Source organism: Telmatherina bonti (assembly GCF_933228915.1).
Source record: "Telmatherina bonti genome assembly, chromosome: 3".
NCBI classification, from domain to species: Eukaryota; Metazoa; Chordata; class Actinopteri; order Atheriniformes; family Telmatherinidae; genus Telmatherina; species Telmatherina bonti.
The window spans coordinates 4,539,281-4,567,277 of record NC_136621.1 but is presented as its reverse complement, the minus strand read 5'-3'; the positions used below and the strand labels follow the sequence as shown (position 1 = coordinate 4,567,277).

General features: G+C 52.9%; 1 protein-coding gene across 1 annotated transcript; it reads right to left on the bottom strand.

Moving 5' to 3' along the window:
- Nucleotides 1–236: 236 nt before the first annotated feature.
- On the bottom strand, nucleotides 237–27,997 carry LOC306754301 (junction plakoglobin-like). The gene is made up of 16 exons (XM_079238261.1): nucleotides 27,877–27,997; nucleotides 10,867–10,915; nucleotides 10,361–10,528; nucleotides 10,024–10,277; nucleotides 6,596–6,834; nucleotides 6,203–6,404; nucleotides 5,892–6,036; nucleotides 5,674–5,777; nucleotides 5,253–5,591; nucleotides 4,476–4,628; nucleotides 4,279–4,398; nucleotides 4,056–4,206; nucleotides 3,746–3,867; nucleotides 3,183–3,222; nucleotides 2,586–2,721; nucleotides 237–1,098 (listed from the first exon to the last, which is right to left on the bottom strand). Exons 2-15 carry the CDS (start codon nucleotides 10,877–10,879, stop codon nucleotides 2,588–2,590), a joined length of 2,184 nt encoding a protein of 727 aa, XP_079094387.1. The 5' UTR covers nucleotides 10,880–10,915; nucleotides 27,877–27,997; the 3' UTR covers nucleotides 237–1,098; nucleotides 2,586–2,587.

Here is a 27,997-nt window from a genome sequence, read left to right as displayed (position 1 = left end):
AGGAGGACCAGGTCTCAGCGTGGTCCAGACCTGATCCTGACTGCAGGAACCGGACCACGTTGCGTGTTGAAGATCATCTGAAGTTGTTTTCGCGTCATTTTAAAAGCCGGTCTGGACCAGATGACTCCGATGGAAACGACAGGAAAACGCAACAGACAGAAATTAATCGATGACATCACCATCAGTAAAGAAGGAAAAGCAAAACAACAACAACTCTGTAAACATTTCATGTTTAATATATCCTTTATTTTTAATAAACAAAATTTCAGTAAAAACTTCGAAAGTAGAAAGAAATTTCCCTGTCAGTAGTTTGCTCCACACCACCGTGTCGATGACTAGTCAGACAACCTGCTGCGACGCTTCATGATTATTCTGTAAAATTCTCTCTAAAATCAGACATCTGATAATATTCTGGCAGGTTGGGTGAATATTTCCCAGTAAATAACTTATAAAAAGAGAAACGACAAAACGAGCCGCCGTCTGTTGCCTTCTGCTGACCGAGTCGACCGGGGCGCTAACCGAGTCGACCGGGGCGCTAACCGAGTCGACCGGGGCGCTAACCGAGTCGACCGGGGTGCTAACCGAGTCGACCGGGGCGTTAACCGAGTCGACCGAGGCGTTAACCAAGTCGATCGGGCTCATGCTGACGAGCGTTGAGCCGGAGCCACGCAGACGACGGCGCTGTGCGTTGAGAAGGCATTAAGGGGAGCGGTGAGTAGGTGCACCGTGCACGTTGAGCCACTTCTGGCAGTGTTTGCAACTATTATTCGCTTTTTCTCTGTAAAAAAGGAAGCTACATGATTATCATCACTTAATAAAATCTCTTCGGCATTTAACACCATATAAGACCCACCCAGAAGCAGAAAAACACACACACACACACGCACACACACTCGCATGCATGCTCTAACAGAAACCTACGAGCACAAGCAGCTGGATTATTCTAGAAAAAACAAGTTCAGCCCTGTTAAGATTATGAGTCCCATTCTCGTTGGTAGTTGCATATTTTACATCAGGTGGCGAGCAGCGGGAAAAACTCCCTCCTGGTCACTCGATTCTCCTCTTCATCATCCCGCTTCAGCTCCTCCTCTTCCTCCTCTGTGATGATGGGAAGATAAGAAACATGAGAAAAAATCTGAGCTGAGTGAAGTCATTTCACAGTATTTCATATTAAACATTCACATCCATTCAGGACTGATGAATTATCCTCCCTCATGTACTGCAGTGCATTGTGGGAAATCTGTGCGCTCATACGAAACAGCAAAGATGACCGAGGCTCAGAACAAAACAAGTTGGCCTTTCCACTGGTGAGAAGGGAAAAGATGCGGTGCGCTGTGGTTGATCTCGGCTGTTGCAGACGACGGAGACGCAGCTTTACCATGAAACCAGACCGGGTCTAAAAACAGGTTTTTACACTAAAACCATCCATCCATCTTCTGTGGGTCGCGGGGGCAGCAGCCTAAGCAGGGAAGCCCAGACTTCCCTCTCCCCAGCCACATTTGCCAACTCTGCGGGGGGATCCCGAGGCGTTCCCAGGCCAGCCGAGAGATATAATCCCTCCAGCATGTCCTGGGTCTTCCCCGGGGTCTCCTCCCCGAGGGACGTGCCTGGAACACCTCACCAGGGAGGTCCAGGAGGCATCCTGACCAGATGCCCGAGCCACCTCAACTGGTTCCTCTCGATGCGAAGGAGCAGCAGCTCTACTCTGATCTCCTCCCGGATGACTGAGCTCCTCACCCTATCTCTAAGGGAGAGCCCGGCCACCCTGCGGAGGAAACTCATTTCAGCCGCCTGTATACGAGAGAGTCCGCATTACTGCAGACGCCGCACCGATCCGTCTGTCGATCTCACGCTTCATCCTTCCCTCACTCGTGAACAAGACCCCGAGATATTTAAACTCCTCCACTTGAGGCAGGACCTGACTCCCGACCCGGAGAGGGCAATCCACCCTATTCCGGCTGAGGACCATGGTCTCAGATTTGGAGGTGCTGATTCTCATCCCAGCCGCTTCACACTCGGCCGCGAATCGCTCAAGTGAGAGCTGGAGATCACGACCAGATGAAGCCAACAGGACCACGTCATCCGCAAAAAGCAGGGACTAAACCCAGACCGGGTCTAAAAGCCGGTTTTTACTCTAAAACCTGCAGGCGGATCCAAAATGTTCCAATTGGCTGCCAAAGACATGTTTTCAGCATCCGGACAGCGGATTTGACCAGGAATGTGCATCGGGGCGTCTTTGGGGCCAATGTGCCCTGAAGACGCACAAACCCGGCCAAGTCGGCCATCCAGAACCTGGATCCTGCACGGTGGGCCTCAACGTTGGGAAACGCCGGCAGACATATGATGAGACGCATCCAGACGTTTCTACACCACTAAAGCATCACGCGGCTGCAGTAACACCACTTTTCTTCCGCCGCTGGATTTTCTCTTTACTGACTATACTTTACTAACTTTCCACTTTTTATATTCTTTTCATCAATAACTTTATATCGTTAAGAACGTGATGTTTTATGCCTGCTGTTAAAGCTGTTTAATGCAGCACAAATCACAAGTTCTATAAGAAACAGCATGTCAGGTGTACGGACCGTTAGTATTGATCAGGGTACTGTCTGTCGTAGCCCATGGCAGGCGGGTAATCGTCGAGCGTCATAGTTCCATCCATGCCGTCCATCGGCATGTCCGCTGGGTACGCGGCGTAGGACTGGAAAGGAACGTCCAGCTCTGCAAGCAGCAACAACACTTGGTTTTCATCAGTCAGACTGTTTCCCTGCAGCTCCTACGACTCTGCTGACATGCAGGAAATCTTCTAGCAGCATTTTATTGTTTTCTTGCTGGAATCACTCAGGAGAAGAAACATCTTTAAAGTGTAGAACAGGGAAGGAAAGGATGAAGAAACAGGGATGGAGGCCGGAGAGAACAGAACTTTTATGCTTTCTAGTTCGGCCAGGAGAACCGACCTGGACTGTCAGCGGATGATGGGAAGGAAGGAGATGAAATAAATAAATGATACATGACGGAAGAAAGTTCTAGAAAAAAGGACAGTTCTGCTCAAGTTTACTGTTTAAAAATGAACAATTTCCATTAACATGTAAAATAGCCAGCAGGCAGCTCTGTGTGTGTGTGTGTGTGTCAGACTGCAGAGGAATGTGCTGCATGTGCACGTTTCAGCCACAGTTACTCACCATCTGCATACGGTCCATCCATGGGGACGCTGTTGTGGGCCTGAGAAGGGGTCAGGAGAAGCCAAAGGTCAGACAGAAAACTGGCTTTTGGTCTTTCAGCCAAAACGCTTCACGTCCACATTCACTTCTATCCTCTCACTCTGAGGAAACGTTGTGTCTCTCACACCCGTTCAGCGTCTGAAGGCCTGCCAGCACCAGGTCAGACTAAAAGCAGCACGACGGAAAAGGTTTTCAGAAGTTTCAGACTTTAAAAGTAAAAGGAAACTAAACGTGAAGACGTGTCGACGTTTCAGAAAAAAGCCTTTGTATGAAATATTTCTCAGTTGTGTGAAAGCTGGACATGTTCTGCCTCTCACCAGCATCGCGCTGCGTCATTTTCACCTGATTACAGTCTGGATCTCCTCAGCTCCTTTCCTCCTATGTAAACCACATGTTGCCGTGGACTATGGGGAGTTTACGTCCATCAGCGTCCAGTAAGACGACGGACACGTTGGACAGAGGAGCATGAAATCTACGGCATGCTGGTGTGGCGTTGCTGCCAGCAGGGGGCGCTGCTAACTCACCATCTCCCAGCCCTGAGGGTCGTGTTTGAAGAGGGAGTGTGTGAGCTCCACCGACACTCGCTTCTTGTAGTCGGCGGTCTTATCCTCAGAGATGCGGAAGAGCACGGCAGCAGCGTAAGTCGCTGGAGGGAAGAGGCAAACACAAAGCGATGAAGACAAAACACCACAAAGACCCGGAGCAACGTCTCCCAGCATGCTGCTGGGAACACTGGGCCATCGGCAGCCATGAATCCGGTCGTTTTAACGGGCCGTCCCGCACCACCAGATGCTGGTTGGTCTATCGTCCCCCCCACCCGTCGACTGGCCTCACCGATGCCCTCGTTGTTGGAGTGCAGCAGCTCCATCAGCGGAGACGACGCTCCCTCGCCGTCGATCACTTGAGCCAAGGCTTTGTCCTGGGCCAGCTCACACAGGACGCCGGCCGCCACGCGCTTCATGTTGTCCACCGGAGAGTAGAGAAGCTGAGGGGAGGAAAAGTAAAACATGAAATATCGCTACCCAGAGACAGGAGTGTGGCGGTTTTAGTTTGTTACCTGGACAAACAGAGGAATGGTCTCCAGGTTGCCGATATCCATCCTGTTGGTGGGATCTCTGGCCAGGATGTGCAGAGCGCCGGTGCAGCCTTCTACGATCTCCTCCATCCGCACGCCGTCCTGACGGCCAAACGGAACAACATGATGTCACACTAACACAATCTGCATTTCGCCAAGCGGCTGGACGCTACACACACCTGGTATGTCTGCTGGTTGGACGAGCCGTGCTTCTGGGCGTCCTGGTGGGCTTTGACCAGCAAGTTGACCAGACGGGGGATGACTCCTGCGTCTCGCAGAGGGAGCTGGTTCTCCGGGCACAGAGCCAGGTTGCGAACCAGGCCGACCGCAGCCTTCAGGAGAACAGACATGTTGTCGAGGGTTACAGGTGTGAAGTACTCTCTGACTTCTCCCGTCTGAGCTCCCTTCCTCCTCACAGCTTCCTCAGTCCCGCCGTTTTCCTCTGTGACGTAAAACCGCTCGTAGAAGCGGATCCCAGTTCAGACTGGAGACACCATGCTGTCGCGACTTTCTGGTTTTTACAGAAGTTCGTAGAAATGACACAAAGATCCGCAGTGACCAGACATCTTTGTTTTACGTTCCCGCTTTCAGGAGAAAACGCTGGAAACACAGCCGAAACCGTTTCCACGCATTGTCCTAATATCCTCATCTACCCTCACAACAGCCTCAGCGCCAAGCTTTCATGCTACTCTTCCTGGGAAGAGGGAAGCTCAGGCAACCTGAAGCTCGACGGGCCGCCAGCGCGTCGGGCCGCCAGCGGTGGCGTAAAACCATTTCTAAAGAATCTGGTTTTTTTATGCTTCTTTAAACCATCCGTGAAGCTTTTCCTGTTTTCTGGAAAACACCGAGCGGTGCGGTACAGATGCCTTTCGCGTTGCCATGACAACATTTCAGTAAGATGGACTACGACGACGCAGTCATGACTACATTTTAACGTCTCTTTCCCGGCGACGTACCTTGATGACTGGCCAGTAGTGAGGCTGGTTGAGCAGCTTGGCGATGGCGGGGATGCCATAATGATGCCTCACGCCGTTCTGCGCCACATCGGCCTGCTGGTGCCGCGACGTCAGGTGCCGCAGAGCACAAACGGCAGGTTCGGTCACGTCCTCCTTCTCCCCGGCCCGCAGTATGGCGTGGATCAGCGCTTCCACGCCGTTGTTTTGGGTGACCAGGGATTTGTTGTGAGCGTTGTTGCAGGTGAGGTTGGACAGGATTCCTGTGGCGCAGGTGAGCATGTTGATGTCATCTGAACTGAGGAGTCCCACTAAGACCTGCAGCAGGCTGTCCATTCCCTCCTGCAGAAAAGCACAGATCTATCGGTCAGGCGTGGGAAGAGGGCCGAACGGCAGACGAGGCGCTGAATGGCCGACGTGGCACCTGCTTGGTGGCGGCGTCAGACAGGTTCCGGAGCGTCCACAGGCAGTTCTGCATCAGGCGCTGGCTGGAGCCGGTCAGGTGCTTCCCCAAAGCCTGCATCCCACCTGAACACATGCAGAAACACCCCTCCGCTCTCAGCAACGTGTCCTAAACGGCCTGACGAGAGGTCAGGTGGGAACATGCAGGTGTGCGCTGCCATGTGAAAGCTCGCTACGTACCGGCTTCCACGATGGCCGGCTTGTTGCTGGGACACACAGAAAGGACCTTCAGCACACGGCTTGTGGTCCACAGCAGCTTCTCATAGTTGTAGTTTCTCATGATGTGGACGAGACCCTCAGGACCCCCGTTGGCCAGGATGATGAGCTGTTGGAGAGAGTTGGTGAGTGCATGTCGCTGCTAACCACCACGCCCTCGCCGTTCCCATGCCCCTCCCACACACACGCAGGACACTTTCATCACTCAGAACATTTGGCTGCAGAGACGCCGACTCCTTCTGCTAAAATTCAGAGTGACAGCGAGACGTGCGCACCTTGCTCTCCTGGTTGCCGTACGACAGCAGCTGCAAACAGTCCGTGGTGATGGCCAGGAACTTGGGGTTGCTCTTCTTCAGGAGGGGGACCATCCTCTGCAGACCATCCGCCAGGCGGACGGCCATCTTGGCGCCCTCTTGGTGCAGCAGCAGGTTGTGCAGCGTGGTGATGGCGTAGAAGAGCACCGACTCCACGGGAGAGCTGAGGAAGGTGAGCAGACGTCTCTAAGAGTCCTTTCATGGACATTTTCCACATTTCACATCCAACTGATGCAGATAAGATCTTCTAATCCATTTATTTCCTGTCTCACGTCTCACGCCGATGCCAGAGCTCTTACTCGTGGTGGCGCCTCTCAGTTCCCGTTTTAATGTGCGAAGCGGTGAAGTCCGTACCTGAGCATGCGGACGAGGGCAGGGATCCCGCCTGACTTGAAGATGGAGAGCAGCCCCTCCCTGTGGTGGGACAGGTTGTGGAGGATGCTGGCAGTGGCGCGTGCCGTCTCCATGTCGCTGGTGTTCTGCATGGCCCGGACCACCGCTGCCACCATCTGGGGGGACTGCATCAGCGCGTGCCGCGACGCCTCCTTACGCGTGAGCTGGTTGACGATCTGCGCCGCCTTGCTGACCACCACCTGCAGAGGATAAACGTTCTCCGGTGTGAGAATGGCATCGTCCCTCAGAAACATCTCTGAACACTTGTCGGTTGTCAGACAGGCGACCAGAAATCTTCCTTTTCACCCGTTTTCTTTGTCTGTCGTTCACCGTGAGGACATGGTGGAGAATGTCTGCGTTCCTGAACTGACGCCGCCGCATTAGCTGTGGTCCACCTTCACCGGTTACCGTCAGACATGCGGTCACATGAAGACTTCGACGTAACTGTCGGCTAATGCTGGAGCCTCAGCACAGCTGGACAACTAAAGACAGGCGTTAGCTTCTGCAGCGGCGACGCTTTCAACGGTGGGATGGAAACATGGCAACCTGAGCGTTGCAGGGACGGTGGGATGGAAACATGGCAACCTGAGCGGTGCAGCGACGGTGGGATGGAAACATGGCAACCTGAGCGTTGCAGCGACGGTGGGATGGAAACATGGCAACCTGAGCGTTGCAGCGACGGTGGGATGGAAACATGGCAACCTGAGCGTTGCAGGGACGGTGGGATGGAAACATGGCAACCTGAGCGTTGCAGCGACGGTGGGATGGAAACATGGCAACCTGAGCGTTGCAGGGACGGTGGGATGGAAACATGGCAACCTGAGCGGTGCAGCGACGGTGGGATGGAAACATGGCAACCTGAGCGTTGCAGCGACGGTGGGATGGAAACATGGCAACCTGAGCGTTGCAGCGACGGTGGGATGGAAACATGGCAACCTGAGCGTTGCAGCGACAGTGGGATGGAAACATGGCAACCTGAGCGTTGCAGCGACGGTGGGATGGAAACATGGCAACCTGAGCGGTGCAGCGACGGTGGGATGGAAACATGGCAACCTGAGCGTTGCAGCGACGGTGGGATGGAAACATGGCAACCTGAGCGTTGCAGCGACGGTGGGATGGAAACATGGCAACCTGAGCGTTGCAGCGACGGTGGGATGGAAACATGGCAACCTGAGCGTTGCAGCGACGGTGGGATGGAAACATGGCAACCTGAGCGTTGCAGCGACGGTGGGATGGAAACATGGCAACCTGAGCGGTGCAGCGACGGTGGGATGGAAACATGGCAACCTGAGCGTTGCAGCGACGGTGGGATGGAAACATGGCAACCTGAGCGTTGCAGCGACGGTGGGATGGAAACATGGCAACCTGAGCGTTGCAGCGACGGTGGGATGGAAACATGGCAACCTGAGCGGTGCAGCGACGGTGGGATGGAAACATGGCAACCTGAGCGGTGCAGCGACGGTGGGATGGAAACATGGCAACCTGGGCGTTGCAGCGACGGTGGGATGGAAACATGGCAACCTGGGCGTTGCAGCGACGGTGGGATGGAAACATGGCAACCTGAGCGGTGCAGCGACGGTGGGATGGAAACATGGCAACCTGAGCGGTGCAGCGACGGTGGGATGGAAACATGGCAACCTGCGCATTGCAGCGACGGTGGAATGGAAACATGGCAGCGACGGTGGGATGGAAACATGGCAACCTGAGCGTTGCAGCGACGGTGGGATGGAAACATGGCAACCTGAGCGGTGCAGCGACGGTGGGATGGAAACATGGCAACCTGAGCGGTGCAGCGACGGTGGGATGGAAACATGGCAACCTGGGCGTTGCAGCGACGGGATGGAAACATGGCAACCTGCGCGTTGCAGCGACGGTGGAATGGAAACATGGCAACCTGAGCGTTGCAGCGACGGTGGGATGGAAACATGGCAACCTGCGCATTGCAGCGACGGTGGAATGGAAACATGGCAGCGACGGTGGGATGGAAACATGGCAGCGACGGTGGGATGGAAACATGGCAACCTGAGCGTTGCAGCGACGGTGGGATGGAAACATGGCAACCTGAGCGTTGCAGCGACGGTGGGATGGAAACATGGCAACCTGCGCATTGCAGCGACGGTTGGATGGAAACATGGCAGCGACGGTGGGATGGAAACATGGCAACCTGAGCGTTGCAGCGACGGTGGGATGGAAACATGGCAACCTGAGCGTTGCAGCGACGGTGGGATGGAAACATGGCAACCTGAGCGGTGCAGCGACGGTGGGATGGAAACATGGCAACCTGAGCGGTGCAGCGACGGTGGGATGGAAACATGGCAACCTGAGCGGTGCAGCGACGGTGGGATGGAAACATGGCAACCTGAGCGGTGCAGCGACGGTGGGATGGAAACATGGCAACCTGAGCGGTGCAGCGACGGTGGGATGGAAACATGGCAACCTGAGGGGTGCAGCGACGGTGGGATGGAAACATGGCAACCTGAGCGTTGCAGCGACGGTGGGATGGAAACATGGCAACCTGCGCATTGCAGCGACGGTGGGATGGAAACATGGCAACCTGAGCGTTGCAGCGACGGTGGGAAGGAAACATGGCAACCTGAGCGGTGCAGCGACGGTGGGATGGAAACATGGCAACCTGAGCGGTGCAGCGACGGTGGGATGGAAACATGGCAACCTGAGCGGTGCAGCGACGGTGGGATGGAAACATGGCAACCTGAGCGGTGCAGCGACGGTGGGATGGAAACATGGCAACCTGAGCGGTGCAGCGACGGTGGGATGGAAACATGGCAACCTGAGCGGTGCAGCGACGGTGGGATGGAAACATGGCAGCGACGGTGGGATGGAAACATGGCAACCTGAGCGGTGCAGCGACGGTGGGATGGAAACATGGCAACCTGAGCGGTGCAGCGACGGTACATACGTGAACGACATGATCAACGCGCTGCAGGAAACTTCCAGCTGCTGAAACTCCACGTTTACTTTCTATTCTCAGACATCAGGATAATTTTTACCGTCTGAGGGTCTTTTAGAGTTTAAATTCAGTTTCTTTTACTTTTTTCTCCACTTCAGTCTTTCATCCACACATGGATTGTAATTCTTATAAAAAATATGAGTAAAGTATCAAAGCAATAAATGAGAACTGAGAAGGTTGTGTTATAAAGAAATTAAATGGAATAACAATCTTTTTTCTGCTGTTTTTGGTACGACTGAATATTCTGTTGCGTTTTGTGGCGTGCTCTCAGGCGCCGCGGCGCCACAGGAAGCCCTGCTGATGCCGTACGGCGGCTTCCTGTCGGCCAGAACTGCAGGTGCGTCTTTCAGCAGGTGTGCAAACAGAACCTTCCACCCTCCTGTGCATTACCACATCAGTGTGAAGGTGTGCGTGTTGGCACCTGGTCTTCATCGTTGAGCAGCTTGGTGAGCTCGGGCACGGCGCGGGTGGCCAGCTCCGCATCGTCCTGGTAGTTGATCAGGTGAACGATGGCCGTCTTCAGCATCTGGGAGGGCTCGGCGAGCCGCTGGACGTTGGTCATCTGCGACGGGTCTACCTGACTGGACAGGATGGTGGTGCCGGCCTCCAGTGTCTCTGGGAACATGGCGGCTCTCACCCTCTGGGCTCGGGTGACGGCGTACTGGGCATCCAGAGCTGTTCAGAGGCGAAACGATGGCGATGAGTAAAGATGTCGGCTAACTTACAGGCCGCTGAATCTGAGCGCGGCTTTGTCTCACTGGGCTCGTCTGTGGTGACGGTGGTGGTCATGGTGTAGTGTTTGGTGGTGGTGAAGTCGCCGTCGTCATCTCTGATCGTGGTCGCGCCAGACTGGATGCCTGAGTCGAGGCCGTACATCGTCTGCTGCCACTCTGCCACCTTCACCGATCCGCTCTCCATGTCGGCCACTGCAAGGCAAAGACAGAACAAATGAGACTCAGTCTGGTCACGCTGGAGCCACACGGCATGGCGCTCCGCCGCCGTTCCCCCTGCAAACGGCTCGTCAACAAAGTGCTTCACAGAGGCAAAGAAGAAGTCGTCTCTCCATGAATGTGTGTGTGATGGTGTGTGATGGTGTGTGTGTTGGTGTGTGATGGTGTGTGTGTTGGTGTGTGTGTTGGTGTGTGTGTTGGTGTGTGATGGTGTGTGTGTTGGTACGAGACGTTCTTCATCGTTGTTTCTTCCTGAAGTTGAAACGTTTGGAGGAAGGAGAATAAAATCTAGAAAACAGGAGAAGAAGACTTACTTTGCATCGCCATCTTTCTGTCGTCTGATGGAAGCAACAGCGATGGAACCTGGAAGACAGAGACGACGTCACGACTTCCCAACGACACACCCAACCCAACCGCCATCTTTTTTCCAACTGACATTTTGTTTCCCTCTGCCAGGAAGGCGCTTCCGTCCCGCCCTGCGGCCGCTCGCCCTGCGGCCATTCGCCCTGCGGCCGCTCGCCCTGCGGCCGCTCGCCCTGCGGCCGCTCGCCCTGCGGCCGCTCGCCCTGCAGCCTGGAGCAGCAGCAGCAGGACGTGGTGAAACGCCCCGCCCAGTGTGCTGCAGAAACCTGCTCCTCAGGTCTGGATTCCAGACTCTTCGAACGCCTGAAGAGACGCTTCTCTTAATTTATTCTTTATTTATTATGAAGCCGTAATTTATGGCTGAAAAATCCCTTAAAAACAAACTAAATGAGTTTCTGGCGGCCGTCGGACGCCTCTTGTGACGGTGCAACGCATCGACTGTTCTGCTTTCAGACGTGACAGAGGCGTGGCCAACAAGCGCGTGCGTCCTACATGCCTGTAAAGCGCTGCGGGGCTGAGTCGGCCATAAACATGTTAACACCTGTACCTGAGCTCAGAGTCAGAACAAAGGTGATTATTATGCAGTCTATCAAACATCTGCTGCCTTGCACAAATTATGGAAACAACCCCTCCATCATCTCTCTGTGAGTGTAGAGGTTTCCCTGCTCCGCCGGCCGTTCCACACATTTCCACTGAAATCACATGAAGCAAAAACTGCTGGAGGCACACTCCTCCTCATCCTCAGCTGGTCTGCGCCTCGCTGGACTGACCAGCCTCAGATCGGATCTGGGGTCCGTCCACCTCGTAGCTCCCCTGCAGGACCGCAGCAGCACCGTTTCATCGGACCCCGGCGGAGCGGGCCCCGCAGGACTGCCTGTACCTGCAGCGACATGCAGCTTCTGACTCATCCTCCGCCGACGGCGGGGCTTTCAGTCCCTCTGCTTTCTCACGTTTTTACATGAAGGCGCGGCTGCTTGTTAAACAACAAGATGTTTTCACCACCAGTAGAAACCAAACCAAGTTTTATTTGTGTGCGTCGTCCTTCCCCACATTAGTTTGTGGCAGCAGGTTTGCAGCGTTCATCCAGAACTTTATTGTTCTGTGTAAAACAGGGACAGTGTGTGTGTGTGTGTGTATACGTGCGTGTGCTTTGTTTTTCAGGGCGAGGCAGAGAGTTCAGCCAACAGCGCGGCGACACACCCTGCTGATTAGCCAGCAGCTCTCAGGAACTCAGCCGAGGACGTTTTATCTCCACTATCTGATGTCTGAAGCCATATTTACAGATAAAGGTCCTTCGTTTTCATTCCACTCAATCTTCATATACGGCGAGGAAAACCACGCAGACAAAACCCAGAATTCCTCTGCTGAGCAGAAACAAAATGACATCTGAGATGAAATAAGAGGAACTTTATAGATTCATACGAGTGAGAAGCCACGCGAGTTGTAAAAACACTCATTTCATTTCCTTCATCAGGTAGAAATAACCAAAGCAGCGTTTGTCGCTGCTGTTTGAGAAACGAAAAGTTTTCTTCACAGAAGGGAAAACATGTTTATTCTACATGGAATAAATGGTGGATTAGTTTATATTCATGCGACATTTTAAGGCAGCTGGGATTCAGAAGAGTCGTGTGGTTCGTCTGAAATCATTTAACAACAGATGATAAAAACCTTTCCTTGTGTACACTCCTGCATAAAAACACAGGTTGTGTGACTCAGACCGGACTTTGCTCTCTTCCAGTTAATGAACAAACCCTCCTTTCACTCTCATTACCGTCCTCCATGACCACCATCACACACCCACACAGATGATCTGCAACATGGAGGACTTCCTCTGAGGAAGAAGCGTCAGCCGGACCCTCCCACCGTCTTAAGCAACCGCATCGGGGGGTGACTCTGGGAGGCTTCTTCCAGAAAACAGCCAGCCCAGTAAAAGCAGGAATGCATGTCAGAGGAGGCTGCCAGAGAGCGAGTTGCAACAGAAACACTCTCCTGGACACGTTCCAGCACCCAAACACTGGTGTGACATTCCACGCTAACGTTTTATATTCAGTCTGTCCAAGTGGGAAAAACTTCTCTGACTCACCCTGCAGCTCTGAACTGCTGAAGCCAACAGATACTGAGAGGACTGTGACAAAGGATGAGTTACCCAACACAAACCTGCCCTTCTCAGGCATGTCGGCCGGCGAGCGAAGGGCAGGGCGCCGCGCACGGCTGCGAGGGCGTCAACGAACACACCAAACACAGACTGAACACTTCATTCTCACTCTGAAGGACGTTACAAAACCGTTGCAGCAGGGCTCATCGTGAATTTAGTGGTCTGAGCTCTTTTTTTTTTTTTTAAATCCCAGCAAGAATGAACGGGGTCAGGGCAGGGGCCCGGGGGGCTGCGGTCATATTCCAGAGGCTCCAACAGGGTTTCAGAGATTTGTTATTTAGGCTTACGCTTGTTTGGCAGGAAGACATGGAGATAAAATATGTGTCAAACGGCTCCGCTTGGGAACATTAAGTCTGCACAGCGTTGGAAGAATGTCTGATTTCACTCTGATCTGGCTGGCCAGCGGCCAGCAGGAGAGATTAGCGTCGCGGTTCCTGGTTGGAAACGTAACAACACTCCCCAAAAGCTCTGGACTGGGAGAAAAACTACATCCAGTTTGTTTAATCCTGCTGATGAACGGAGGAACAGCGATAGCATGCAGCTTTCCCTCACAGAAGCACCCAAGGAGCCGTGTTGGAGCCGGGAAACCCAGCTAGCTTCAGAGCCGCGTTGGAGCCGGGAAACCCAGCTAGCTTCAGAGCCGCGTTGGAGCCGGGAAACCCAGCTAGCTTCAGAGCCGCATTGGAGCCGAGAAACCCAGCTAGCTTCGGAGCCGCGTTGGAGCTGGGAAACCCAGCTAGCTTCAGAGCCGCGTTGGAGCCGGGAAACCCAGCTAGCTTCAGAGCCGCGTTGGAGCCGGGAAACCCAGCTAGCTTCGGAGCCGCGTTGGAGCTGGGAAACCCAGCTAGCTTCAGAGCCGCGTTGGAGCCGGGAAACCCAGCTAGCTTCAGAGCCGCGTTGGAGCCGGGAAACCCAGCTAGCTTCAGAGCCGCATTGGAGCCGAGAAACCCAGCTAGCTTCAGAGCCGCGTTGGAGCCGGGAAACCCAGCTAGCTTCAGAGCCGCGTTGGAGCCGGGAAACCCAGCTAGCTTCAGAGCCACGTTGGAGCCGGGAAACCCAGCTAGCTTCAGAGCCACGTTGGAGCCGGGAAACCCAGCTAGCTTCAGAGCCACGTTGGAGCCGGGAAGCATGGAACAAAGCCTGTTGTGGGTTCCAAACGCTGCCGTAGCTGGTAGTGATTCCATCAGACGTGGTGTGGTGTTTAGTCTGACAGGCGAATAAAGCAGATTATGTGAGGACACATCTGGAAAGCTTCTTCCACCATCTGGACTGATGAACTATTCAACATATAGGTCACCAACGCCACATATACCCCCCCACCCGACATGCAACCCACACTCCTGCCTCCAACAGGATTTAACACACATCGTGCACTCAACCCCCCCCCCCCCACGACGCTGTAGATGGACAGTCTCCAGCTTCCCCACAGATCTCAGCAGGTCAACAAACCTCCTGCTGCTCCAGGCCCCCCCGACGTGCACTGCCATGGTGACGGGAGCCAAACGGATGGCGGTGTGAAGCGGTTTATGGTGGAGGCTGACAGGAAGTGGTGGTTGGAGTCGACCCACATCGCTGCTGGAGTTCTGGAGGTGGGAGTGAGTCCTGGACCAGTTCTGGAGGTGGGAGAGAGTCCTGGACCAGTTCTGGAGGTGGGAGTGAGTCATGGACCAGTTCTGGAGGTGGGAGTGAGTCCTGGACCAGTTCTGGAGGTGGGAGTGAGTCCTGGACCAGTTCTGGAGGTGGGAGTGAGTCCTGGACCAGTTCTGGAGGTGGGAGTGAGTCCTGGACCAGTTCTGGAGATGGGAGTGAGTCCTGGACCAGTTCTGGAGATGGGAGTGAGTCCTGGACCAGTTCTGGAGGTGGGAGTGAGTCCTGGACCAGTTCTGGAGGTGGGAGACAATCCTGGACCAGTTCTGGAGGTGGGAGTGAGTCCTGGACCAGTTCTGGAGGTGGGAGTGAGTCCTGGACCAGTTCTGGAGGTGGGAGAAAATCCTGGACCAGTTCTGGAGGTGGGAGTGAGTCCTGGACCAGTTCTGGAGGTGGGAGAGAGTCCTGGACCAGTTCTGGAGGTGGGAGTGAGTCCTGGACCAGTTCTGGAGGTGGGAGTGAGTCCTGGACCAGTTCTGGAGGTGGGAGTGAGTCCTGGACCAGTTCTGGAGGTGGGAGTGAGTCCTGGACCAGTTCTGGAGATGGGAGACAATCCTGGACCAGTTCTGGAGGTGGGAGTGAGTCCTGGACCAGTTCTGGAGGTGGGAGACAATCCTGGACCAGTTCTGGAGGTGGGAGTGAGTCCTGGACCAGTTCTGGAGGTGGGAGAAAATCCTGGACCAGTTCTGGAGGTGGGAGTGAGTCCTGGGCCAGTTCTGGAGGTGGGAGTGAGTCCTGGGCCAGTTCTGGAGGTGGGAGTGAGTCCTGGACCAGTTCTGGAGGTGGGAGAGAGTCCTGGACCAGTTCTGGAGGTGGGAGAGAGTCCTGGACCAGTTCTGGAGGTGGGAGAGAGTCCTGGACCAGTTCTGGAGGTGGGAGAGAGTCCTGGACCAGTTCTGGAGGTGGGAGTGAGTCCTGGGCCAGTTCTGGAGGTGGGAGTGAGTCCTGGGCCAGTTCTGGAGGTGGGAGTGAGTCCTGGGCCAGTTCTGGAGGTGGGAGTGAGTCCTGGGCCAGTTCTGGAGGTGGGAGTGAGTCCTGGGCCAGTTCTGGAGGTGGGAGTGAGTCCTGGACCAGTTCTGGAGGTGGGAGTGAGTCCTGGACCAGTTCTGGAGGTGGGAGTGAGTCCTGGACCAGTTCTGGAGGTGGGAGTGAGTCCTGGACCAGTTCTGGAGGTGGGAGTGAGTCCTGGACCAGTTCTGGAGGTGGGAGTGAGTCCTGGACCAGTTCTGAAAGTGGGAGTGAGTCCTGGACCAGTTCTGGAGGTGGGAGTGAGTCCTGGACCAGTTCTGGAGGTGGGAGTGAGTCCTGGACCAGTTCTGGAGGTGGGAGTGAGTCCTGGACCAGTTCTGGAGGTGGGAGTGAGTCCGGGACCAGTTCTGGAGGTGGGAGTGAGTCCGGGACCAGTTCTGGAGGTGGGAGTGAGTCCTGGACCAGTTCTGGAGGTCGGAGAAAGTCCTGGACCAGTTCTGGAGATGGGAGTGAGTCTTGGACCAGTTCTGGAGATGGGAGTGAGTCCTGGACCAGTTCTGGAGGTGGGAGACAATCCTGGACCAGTTCTGGAGGTGGAAGAGAGTCCTGGACCAGTTCTGGAGGTGGAAGAGAGTCCTGGACCAGTTCTGGAGGTGGGAGAGAGTCCTGGACCAGTTCTGGAGATGGGAGTGAGTCCTGGACCAATTCTGGAGGTGGGAGAAAATCCTGGACCAGTTCTGGAGGTGGGAGAGAGTCCTGGAATAGTTCTGGAGGTGGGAGAGAGTCCTGGACCAGTTCTGGAGGTGGGAGAGAGTCCTGGACCAGTTCTGGAGGTGGGAGAGAGTCCTGGACCAGTTCTGGAGGTGGGAGAGAGTCCTGGACCAGTTCTGGAGGTGGGAGAGAGTCCTGGACCAGTTCTGGAGGTGGGAGTGAGTCCTGGACCAGTTCTGGAGGTGGGAGAGAGTCCTGGACCAGTTCTGGAGGTGGGAGTGAGTCCTGGACCAGTTCTGGAGGTGGGAGTGAGTCCTGGACCAGTTCTGGAGGTGGGAGAGAGTCCTGGACCAGTTCTGGAGGTGGGAGTGAGTCCTGGACCAGTTCTGGAGGTGGGAGTGAGTCCTGGACCAGTTCTGGAGGTGGGAGTGAGTCCTGGACCAGTTCTGGAGGTGGGAGAAAATCCTGGACCAGTTCTGGAGGTGGGAGTGAGTCCTGGACCAGTTCTGGAGATGGGAGTGAGTCCTGGACCAGTTCTGGAGGTGGAAGTGAGTCCTGGACCAGTTCTGGAGGTGGGAGAGAGTCCTGGACCAGTTCTGGAGGTGGGAGAGAGTCCTGGACCAGTTCTGGAGGTGGGAGAGAGTCCTGGACCAGTTCTGGAGGTGGGAGAGAGTCCTGGACCAGTTCTGGAGGTGGGAGAGAGTCCTGGACCAGTTCTGGAGGTGGGAGTGAGTCCTGGACCAGTTCTGGAGGTGGGAGTGAGTCCTGGACAAGTTCTGGAGGTGGGAGAGAGTCCTGGACCAGTTCTGGAGGTGGGAGAGAGTCCTGGACCAGTTCTGGAGGTGGGAGTGAGTCCTGGACCAGTTCTGGAGGTGGGAGTGAGTCCTGGACCAGTTCTGGAGGTGGGAGTGAGTCCTGGACCAGTTCTGGAGGTGGGAGAGAGTCCTGGACCAGTTCTGGAGGTGGGAGAGAGTCCTGGACCAGTTCTGGAGGTGGGAGTGAGTCCTGGACCAGTTCTGGAGGTGGGAGTGAGTCCTGGACCAGTTCTGGAGGTGGGAGAGAGTCCTGGACCAGTTCTGGAGGTGGGAGTGAGTCCTGGACCAGTTCTGGAGGTGGAAGAGAGTCCTGGACCAGTTCTGGAGGTGGGAGAGAGTCCTGGACCAGTTCTGGAGATGGGAGTGAGTCCTGGACCAATTCTGGAGGTGGGAGAAAATCCTGGACCAGTTCTGGAGGTGGGAGAGAGTCCTGGAATAGTTCTGGAGGTGGGAGAGAGTCCTGGACCAGTTCTGGAGGTGGGAGAGAGTCCTGGACCAGTTCTGGAGGTGGGAGAGAGTCCTGGACCAGTTCTGGAGGTGGGAGAGAGTCCTGGACCAGTTCTGGAGGTGGGAGAGAGTCCTGGACCAGTTCTGGAGGTGGGAGTGAGTCCTGGACCAGTTCTGGAGGTGGGAGAGAGTCCTGGACCAGTTCTGGAGGTGGGAGTGAGTCCTGGACCAGTTCTGGAGGTGGGAGTGAGTCCTGGACCAGTTCTGGAGGTGGGAGTGAGTCCTGGACCAGTTCTGGAGGTGGGAGTGAATCCTGGACCAGTTCTGGAGGTGGGAGTGAGTCCTGGACCAGTTCTGGAGGTGGGAGTGAGTCCTGGACCAGTTCTGGAGGTGGGAGAAAATCCTGGACCAGTTCTGGAGGTGGGAGTGAGTCCTGGACCAGTTCTGGAGATGGGAGTGAGTCCTGGACCAGTTCTGGAGGTGGAAGTGAGTCCTGGACCAGTTCTGGAGGTGGAAGTGAGTCCTGGACCAGTTCTGGAGGTGGGAGTGAGTCCTGGACCAGTTCTGGAGGTGGGAGAGAGTCCTGGACCAGTTCTGGAGGTGGGAGAGAGTCCTGGACCAGTTCTGGAGGTGGGAGAGAGTCCTGGACCAGTTCTGGAGGTGGGAGAGAGTCCTGGACCAGTTCTGGAGGTGGGAGTGAGTCCTGGACCAGTTCTGGAGGTGGGAGTGAGTCCTGGACCAGTTCTGGAGGTGGGAGAGAGTCCTGGACCAGTTCTGGAGGTGGGAGAGAGTCCTGGACCAGTTCTGGAGGTGGGAGAGAGTCCTGGACCAGTTCTGGAGGTGGGAGAGAGTCCTGGACCAGTTCTGGAGGTGGGAGTGAGTCCTGGACCAGTTCTGGAGGTGGGAGTGAGTCCTGGACCAGTTCTGGAGGTGGGAGTGAGTCCTGGGCCAGTTCTGGAGGTGGGAGTGAGTCCTGGACCAGTTCTGGAGGTGGGAGTGAGTCCTGGACCAGTTCTGGAGGTGGGAGAGAGTCCTGGACCAGTTCTGGAGGTGGGAGTGAGTCCTGGACCAGTTCTGGAGGTGGGAGAGAGTCCTGGACCAGTTCTGGAGGTGGGAGAGAGTCCTGGACCAGTTCTGGAGGTGGGAGAGAGTCCTGGACCAGTTCTGGAGGTGGGAGTTAGTCCCAGTGGCTCTGTTTGGTTCGCTCCATGGATCCTCGGCATAAGGAGCAGCAGCCAGCAGCATCTTCCTGGCGTGCGCCAGTCGGAGTTTGTCTAAACGTGGCCGCTACGCTGGAGCGCTGCTCTTCCCCGCCTCGCCTGGAAATCCGCCAAACAACACAGTCGACCATCACAAATGAACAGAATAAGCAGCAGCGTGGCCGGGGGCCTTGTTCTGTCAGCTGATTCACTGTCGCTGCTGTAACGAGGGAAATTAGGCCAGTGGACGCAGGACGGTGGCTGTGAACCGGAGAGAAGCTGTGCGCTCCCTCTGAGGTCTCACTGTGGAAATGTGAGCAGTCTCTGAGGAGGACCATGATCACATCTCATGAAATGAGGAACGAGTGCGCTAACAAAGCTGCAATAATCACCCAGATGCACAAAGCTCACAAACATGTTGTAAAAGGCAGGAGGAGCAGACACGTCCAGCGACTGCTGCGCCTGATAAGTGTATCCTACTAAAAACCTGAGACAACCACAGCATTTAATCTGTTTTACTGAAGGAAACAAAGAATTTCTGCATGCAGAAAGTTTGTTTTTAAAAATGCATGTAGAATCTCGTCCTTTTAACCCCGGTCAACATCTTCTCAGGACTCGGCTGTCAGGTGAAGTCCGACCATGAAGCTGAAATGACGTGAAGTCATACATACAGCAGCATAAAGAGCAACCAGAAGGAAAAAACTGAATTCATCACTAAGTTTGTAGAAATGTCAAACAGTGAGGAAGTCGTACTATCTGCGCGTCATTCTGACATCATGGCTTAAGTGAGGCGTTCCCATCAAACCCAAAGTTAAACCTCAACATCGCGATAAAAACATTAAGGAAACTCCTACATTTTGAAAAACCTCTCCAGTAAAGTTTTCATGCATCATCGGACGTGATGCAGGAGGTCATGTGATCGGTTTGTCCCAGAAAAAGGTCAAGAAGAAAATCTCTTTATAATCATTGATATAACGGCCATGTTTGTCAGCAGACCGTAAAGTTTCTCCGTGAATCAGACCAGCAGCAGTGTTACTCCGTTTACAGACAGCTGCTCTGCACGTGAACGCAGCACGCAGAGCGCGGCGACTAGGAGGGAGGCGGGGCCTAATTAACCGTCGTTAGCTACACCCACCAGCAAGCGAACTGCGAGCCGGGCGGGCGGGAGGAAAGGAATTTACCTGTTCAGACATTCCTGTAAACATGTTGGTGATGAGACACAGGGCTATGCATCCGGGCTGTGACAAAATGTTTCCGTCAAGATTCGATTCGGTTCCAATTTTTTGGTGGCCAATTTGATTTAAAATGCGATTCTCATGATTCCTCGATATTGCTGATTTTTGTAGACTATAAAGAAAAAAAAAAGGCTGTTTTTGCTAGTGACTTTTCTTGATTTCATGAAAATACAACACAGCTGCCAGAGCATCATTCTGCTGCTATAACGTCCGAGAAGACGAGTACAAAGATCAATAAAAACATTAAAAATAAAAAATTTATAATGGATTATTTTTATTTATTTGAGAAAAAAAATCTATTTTAAAATTGTGAAGTAAAAAATCCCAATGTTTTCCATCAAACACGCCGTAGACGATGGAAGCTTGCATCAAACCCGCCGTAGACGTTGGAAGGTTGCATCAAACGCGCCGTAGACTATGGAAGCTTGCATCAAACCCGCCGTAGACTATGGAAGGTTGCATCAAACCCGCCGTAGACGTTGGAAGCTTGCATCAAACCCGCCGTAGACTATGGAAGGTTGCATCAAACGCGCCGTAGACGTTGGAAGGTTGCATCAAACGCGCCGTAGACTATGGAAGGTTGCATCAAACCCGCCGTAGACTACTGAAGCTTGCATCAAACGCGCCGTAGATGTTGGAAGGTTGCATCAAACCCGCCGTAGATGTTGGAAGGTTGCATCAAACGCGCCGTAGATGTTGGAAGGTTGCATCAAACGCGCCGTAGATGTTGGATGGTTGCATCAAACGCGCCGTAGATGTTGGAAGGTTGCATCAAACGCGCCGTAGATGTTGGAAGGTTGCATCAAACGCGCCGTAGATGTTGGAAGGTTGCATCAAACCCGCCGTAGATGTTGGAAGGTTGCATCAAACCCGCCGTAGATGTTGGAAGGTTGCATCAAACGCGCCGTAGATGTTGGATGGTTGCATCAAACGCGCCGTAGATGTTGGAAGGTTGCATCAAACGCGCCGTAGATGTTGGAAGGTTGCATCAAACGCGCCGTAGATGTTGGAAGGTTGCATCAAACCCGCCGTAGATGTTGGAAGGTTGCATCAAACCCGCCGTAGATGTTGGAAGGTTGCATCAAACGCGCCGTAGATGTTGGATGGTTGCATCAAACGCGCCGTAGATGTTGGAAGGTTGCATCAAACGCGCCGTAGATGTTGGAAGCTTGCATCAAACGCGCCGTAGATGTTGGAAGCTTGCATCAAACGCGCCGTAGATGTTGGAAGCTTGCATCAAACGCGCCGTAGATGTTGGAAGCTTGCATCAAACGCGCCGTAGATGTTGGAAGCTTGCATCAAACGCGCCGTAGATGTTGGATGGTTGCATCAAACGCGCCGTAGATGTTGGAAGGTTGCATCAAACGCGCCGTAGATGTTGGAAGCTTGCATCAAACGCGCCGTAGATGTTGGAAGCTTGCATCAAACGCGCCGTAGATGTTGGAAGCTTGCATCAAACGCGCCGTAGATGTTGGAAGCTTGCATCAAACCCGCCGTAGACGTTGGAAGGTTGCATCAAACCCGCCGTAGACGTTGGAAGGTTGCATCAAACGCGCCGTAGATGTTGGAAGGTTGCATCAAACGCGCCGTAGATGTTGGAAGGTTGCATCAAACGCGCCGTAGATGTTGGAAGGTTGCATCAAACCCGCCGTAGATGTTGGAAGGTTGCATCAAACCCGCCGTAGATGTTGGAAGGTTGCATCAAACGCGCCGTAGATGTTGGAAGGTTGCATCAAACCCGCCGTAGATGTTGGAAGGTTGCATCAAACCCGCCGTAGATGTTGGAAGGTTGCATCAAACGCGCCGTAGATGTTGGATGGTTGCATCAAACGCGCCGTAGATGTTGGAAGGTTGCATCAAACGCGCCGTAGATGTTGGAAGGTTGCATCAAACCCGCCGTAGATGTTGGAAGGTTGCATCAAACGCGCCGTAGATGTTGGATGGTTGCATCAAACGCGCCGTAGATGTTGGATGGTTGCATCAAACGCGCCGTAGATGTTGGAAGGTTGCATCAAACGCGCCGTAGATGTTGGAAGCTTGCATCAAACGCGCCGTAGATGTTGGAAGCTTGCATCAAACGCGCCGTAGATGTTGGAAGCTTGCATCAAACGCGCCGTAGATGTTGGAAGCTTGCATCAAACGCGCCGTAGATGATCGCTACAACGTGGTACATACAGTGGTTAATACATTACTGGACATTTTAGATGAGCTCATCAATTTTTCAAAAGCCAAGCGAAGATGAGTCAGCTGTGGTTTTTCTACATCATAGGTAAGTTTTACGCGTTTCTGCGGCGAGTGACGGCGCTCCAGGGCAACGGTAATCCAGCAGAGGTTCACCATGTTCAGGAAATGATTTTCTCTTTGGAAAATGTTGTTTGGAAGGAAGTCGCTGACAGCACACAGAGCATCATGGCTTCTCTGCCTCGGGGGGAGAGAGTAGGTCTTTGTCCCACCGACTGCTGTTCCAGAGAGCAGGAAACCTCCCAGCTGAATGCAGCCAAACAGGACTGAAGCGCAGCAACATGGTTGAGCGTGTTCAGGCAGAGTGCGGCAGCCGAAGCAGCTTTCACGTTTAAAGGCCTGACGGGGAGTTTGTTCTGGAACTGCCCCTGCTATGCATCAGTCTGAACATCGAGGCGACAGATTAATTTTTCAGGGAGATTAGACGCACGAGGGAGAAGACTGCTTGGGCAAGCAGTGGAAAGTAGAGAACCCAAAGAACACGGAAAGTTCGTCTAGCAAGTGAAAGGTCATCTTAACGCTGCATTCACGCACAGCTGGTTCACCAGACTCAGCCTGGGAGGAGGGGGGGGGGGGTGCACGATTCAGGCCTTTTACATTAAGTGCTGCACTCTCCAGCAGAGGTGGCGTTGCACATTACTGAAACAGGAAAACTCAATCATGTACTGGTTAATACAGAGAAGCTTTGGTTTCTAACAACAGTTCAATGTGGAGCAACGGACAATGCGTCTCTAAATCAGAGTCCATTTGCACTATCACAGCTCCCTAAATGAAGCGGAGTCTGTGTGTAAACAGATTAGAAAAAAGGCCGGTGTAGATGAGACTAATCCGGACTAAAACCAGGAGCAGACCTTCTGCAGCTGCAGGTCAGAATCAGACTATTTTCCTAACAGTGACTGAAGATTACGGAGCTTTTCTTGTCCACTGAAGCGGAGCATCATGGAGGACCACCAGCCAATCAGAGAGCAGAGGAGAATGACAAACTGTGGGCGATAGGCTTTCACCCCGGTTCGATTACAATATTTCGGGTGCCAATTCAATTTAAGCAGCGATTCTCACGATTTTTTTTATATTGCTGATTTTTGTAAATTAAAAACAAACAAAAAAAGTACAAAACTGATTTTGCTTTACATTTTTCTTCATTTCAATGAACAAACAACACAGCAGCCAGACCAACATTCTGCTGATATAACGCCCAAGAAGACAAGTAAAAAGATCAATAAAAACAATAAAAATGACAAAATTTTAAAACAGATTTTTTTGTATTTATTTTAAAATTGTGAAGGAAAAAATTCCACTATTCAAATTTTTCAATTCGATTTCCCATCTCTCCCGTCACGGCAGAAGAAACACTGGAATTTATTCCCAAGAACAAAAACACAAAGTTGGGTCAAACATTTTCAACCTGACACTAATTTATACGTTTCCATGTTTCCATCCAGCTGAACGGTTGTTACGCTAGTTAATGCTAACGCAACATGTACTGGTTGATACCTTAGTTATGGTGGGTCGAGTTGACGTAGAGTACGCACGCCGCCAGAACAAACTTTATTTTGCTTGATTTTCTGTTTTAGTCACATTATAAAATTAACTAAAGATAAAAGAAAAAAAACTTAACGTACACATAAACCAGGGAAACATCAGACTAAAACTTTTTTTTTTTAAATTTTCCCGTTTCAGATGTCAGAGAGGCGTAAACAAGCTAACCGCGTTGCTAGCAATGAAACCTGCAAACAGTTAGCCTTATTTAGCATTTTAAACATGGACACAACTAACAGTTACTAGTTGAATAAGACTGTTTAACACAGATTTGTTCACATTTAAACATTACATTAAGATAAAAAGGATTTCTTTTTTTTTATCACAGTCATCACTTGGTGTTGATTTGAGAGCAGCCATCTTTGATTAGTGGTGCGTGCCCCAACTTTCCAAGTTGGATTTTTGACCTTCAAAGTGGCATTTTTGTCATATTTTCAACAAGATTTGGAGAATTATTCTTCCAAGTCCAAACTGAATGCACTATTAAAGCTACCACAACAGGTAAGGCTTGTCATGCTAATGGCAGAGAGAGTTACTGACTCATCTGGGAAGCGTTGAGAAATATAATCTCATTTGCTCTGATCAGGGCAGCGCTATCATAATAAATATTACACCTGTCCTGCAGCCTCCACTACTTCTAACTAAACTACTGATAACTTATAACAAGATTAGTCTTTAATATTCCAGTGTGGATTGTAAGTTATGAAAACAATCAGATGAATCTTCGTTTATATCGACGCTCTGATGTCTAACGATGGAGATTCCTGTGTGATGCTGTTAGTCCAGACAGCCATTCTGCTGCTGGCACAAGCGAGGTACTTTGATGGTCATTTTACTGCGTTAGATGATATTAAAATGTTAAATAAGTAATGATTTACGTCACATCAACAGTTTCTACTGTCACAAATGTGCCACAAATCTGAATCATTATCAGAGAATTAAGAATCATCTCATTTCCCACACAGCTGCAGTGGAATGAAAAACTCCAAAATATCTGCCTAAAAGTGGAAGTGGAGCAGCAGCAGCCTTGGCTCGCTACGATGGCCGTGCTGCTTTCGTCTTTTGGACCGTCGGCGCCAGGCTTGCACCACTTTCATTACCCACGATGAGAGCATGAAACTTTTCAAAAGCAGCGAACACAAACGGATGCAGATGGTTTTAACTAAGCCGGAGCGAAACAAACTTCCCTGCGAGATGCTGACCTGCCTCCCGATGTTCATGTTTCTGTTTCGGCCACACCCTCGCTCTCCTCTGTGTAATTAAGGGACAGAGAGGAGGCGAAGAAAAACACGCCGCAGGACTCGGAGCTGCTGAGAATCACGACTCTGCCTAATCCTCCAACTGTGAAAAACTTTCTCTTCTGAGTCCGTGCTGGAATCCAGCTCACCTCCTCCTCGCCTGGATAATGAAAAATAACCGGCGACAACAGCGACAGAGGAAACAGAAAGTGTGTCTGCTGCTTACAAGCCTGATAAAAGCTGCCATGAAATGACTTTCTTCTGTTAGGTGGAAAGCTGCTGGCGATGCGGCACGCCCATAAGGCCTTCAGCGGTTCAAGCGGGGGACATTTTCTCACCCTTGTTTGATCCAAACAAGCTGCTGAAGGTAAATTATTTACTCTGAGGTGGATAAGGCTACATAAATCTGCTACATAAGCAGATATTTGGGGTCACCATGGAGACCTGACATCCAGGACGAGCTTTAACACCAAATCTCCTGCTTTCTACACGTCTTCCATTGTAAAACGATGTCTTCCTGGTTTGCTTTAATCAGAGAAAAAGAAAAAGTGCAGATTTTCTGTTGCGATGATAAAACTGCCGCCATTGGGTGGATTTTCTTCTGGTGAGAGTTCGATGCTCCGCTTGGTTTACGCTTTCACCACACAGACCCCTCTGAAGCCGATGGGAAACTTTATCTGTCCGCGTTCCCTTCTCCATGGGAACGGTAAAACAAAAAGGCCGCCTGATGCAAACACAGAGCGGGTCACACAATGAGGCTGAAACTGAGAGGCTGCAAAGTCCTCGGCCACCGCAAGACACACATCGATGTGTGTCGAACATAAATCCCTCTCCGGAAGCTCAAGGGTCTCCTGGCCTCTTGCTTTGCCAATGTAGGCCACTATCAGGGGATTAGGTGTGTGTGTGTGTGTGTGTGTGGGGGGGGGGGGGGGGGGGGGTTAATGCGATGCCATCACAGCTGTAGCTGCAATATCTACTGTAAGTCGCTGCTGCTTTCTGTCTGAGTCTGAGCCAGACCGGCACAAAGCTGGACCTGGTCCTGCTTAGACAACTAACTTAGCTGGGAACACTGGTCCGGAGCCAGTTCAGCCACTGGTCCGGCGCCAGTTCAGCCACTGGTCCGGAGCCAGTTCAGCCACTGGTCCGGCGCCAGTTCAGCCACTGGTCCGGCGCCAGTTCAGCCACTGGTCCGGAGCCAGTTCAGCCACTGGTCCGGAGCCAGTTCAGCCACTGGTCCGGAGCCAGTTCAGCCACTGGTCCGGCGCCAGTTCAGCCACTGGTCCGGCGCCAGTTCAGCCACTGGTCCGGAGCCAGTTCAGCCACTGGTCCGGAGCCAGTTCAGCCACTGGTCCGGAGCCAGTTCAGCCACTGGTCCGGCGCCAGTTCAGCCACTGGTCCGGAGCCAGTTCAGCCACTGGTCCGGAGCCAGTTCAGCCACTGGTCCGGCGCCAGTTCAGCCACTGGTCCGGAGCCAGTTCAGCCACTGGTCCGGCGCCAGTTCAGCCACTGGTCCGGCGCCAGTTCAGCCACTGGTCCGGCGCCAGTTCAGCCACTGGTCCGGAGCCAGTTCAGCCACTGGTCCGGCGCCAGTTCAGCCACTGGTCCGGAGCCAGTTCAGCCACTGGTCCGGAGCCAGTTCAGCCACTGGTCCGGCGCCAGTTCAGCCACTGGTCCGGCGCCAGTTCAGCCACTGGTCCGGAGCCAGTTCAGCCACTGGTCCGGCGCCAGTTCAGCCACTGGTCCGGCGCCAGTTCAGCCACTGGTCCGGCGCCAGATTTACCTTCAGCGTTTCAGAAAGTTCCAGCGTTTCCGGCACCAGCTGAAAGAATCTGGCAGGAATAGACATATAAAAACATAGAAATACAGAAACATAGAAATACAGAAACATAGAAATATAGAAACATAGAAATACAGAAACATAGAAACATAGAAATATAGAAATACAGAAACATAGAAATATAGAAATACAGAAACATAGAAACATAGAAATACAGAAACATAGAAATACAGAAACATAGAAATACAGAAACATAGAAATATAGAAACAGAGCAGCTGCTGATTTCCACATGAAACGCGTGAACTGTGCACGCGCAGAGTGGACTCGGATTGTCCTGCAGAGTTTGGACAAACAGCAAAGCTGCAGTTCCAGAGACCACCAGGCTGCGTAACTCTCACTTTGCGCCTCATCCTCTGCTTTTAGCGCAACTGTTTTAGCGCAGCTGTTTGCGCCTTTTTCACGGCGTCTCGCGACGTCGTGACGCGCGTGGCCTCTGCGTGGCATCGTTACAAACAGCATTTCCTCCAACTGGGGGCAGGGACCTCCTGGGGTCAGTCCAGGGGTCACGTCCCATCAGAAAAACCACAACTGGCAACCGAATCGGTTCCGCCGCTTGTCGCGCGCGAGCGGCGGTCCGCGGCAGCAGCTCCGGACCCGAACAGAACCCGAACTTCTCAGCTGGACCACAGCGACTTGTGGAAGCTCGTTTTTAATCACAATGTTCGCTTCTACTTCCTCCTCACCTGCTGCTGTCGCGCGCTACAACCCCAGCACTGGGAGTGACGTCTTAAATCCCACTATAACCATTATAACCATTACTGCTGGATATGTGTGATACTGGGAAAACTTGGTGGTCGGGGAGCTCGCGCTGGAAGCATGCGGAAATGGATCCTGTTCCAGACTGGCTCATCCAGGCCAGCAGACAGACAACTGGCACCACCAGCTGCTGGTCCGCCGCCAGTAAGACCAGTTAGAAAAACTACTCACCAGTTGGATGTTTCTGGAAATGCGTTTCCTTCGTTCCGGAGTTATTCTGCGTCTCTCCCCTCCTCTCTTCCCTCTGCTGCTGCTCGACGGTCCGGGAGACAAAAAACTGAGTCAAACAGAG

Coding starts and splice junctions, on each gene's coding strand:
- LOC306754301 (XM_079238261.1), bottom strand. Junction 5,778..5,891: donor GCCGGCCATCGTGGAAGCCG/GTACGTAGCGAG, acceptor GCATGTGTTCAG/GTGGGATGCAGGCTTTGGGG. Junction 4,629..5,252: donor ACTACTGGCCAGTCATCAAG/GTACGTCGCCGG, acceptor GTTCTCCTGAAG/GCTGCGGTCGGCCTGGTTCG.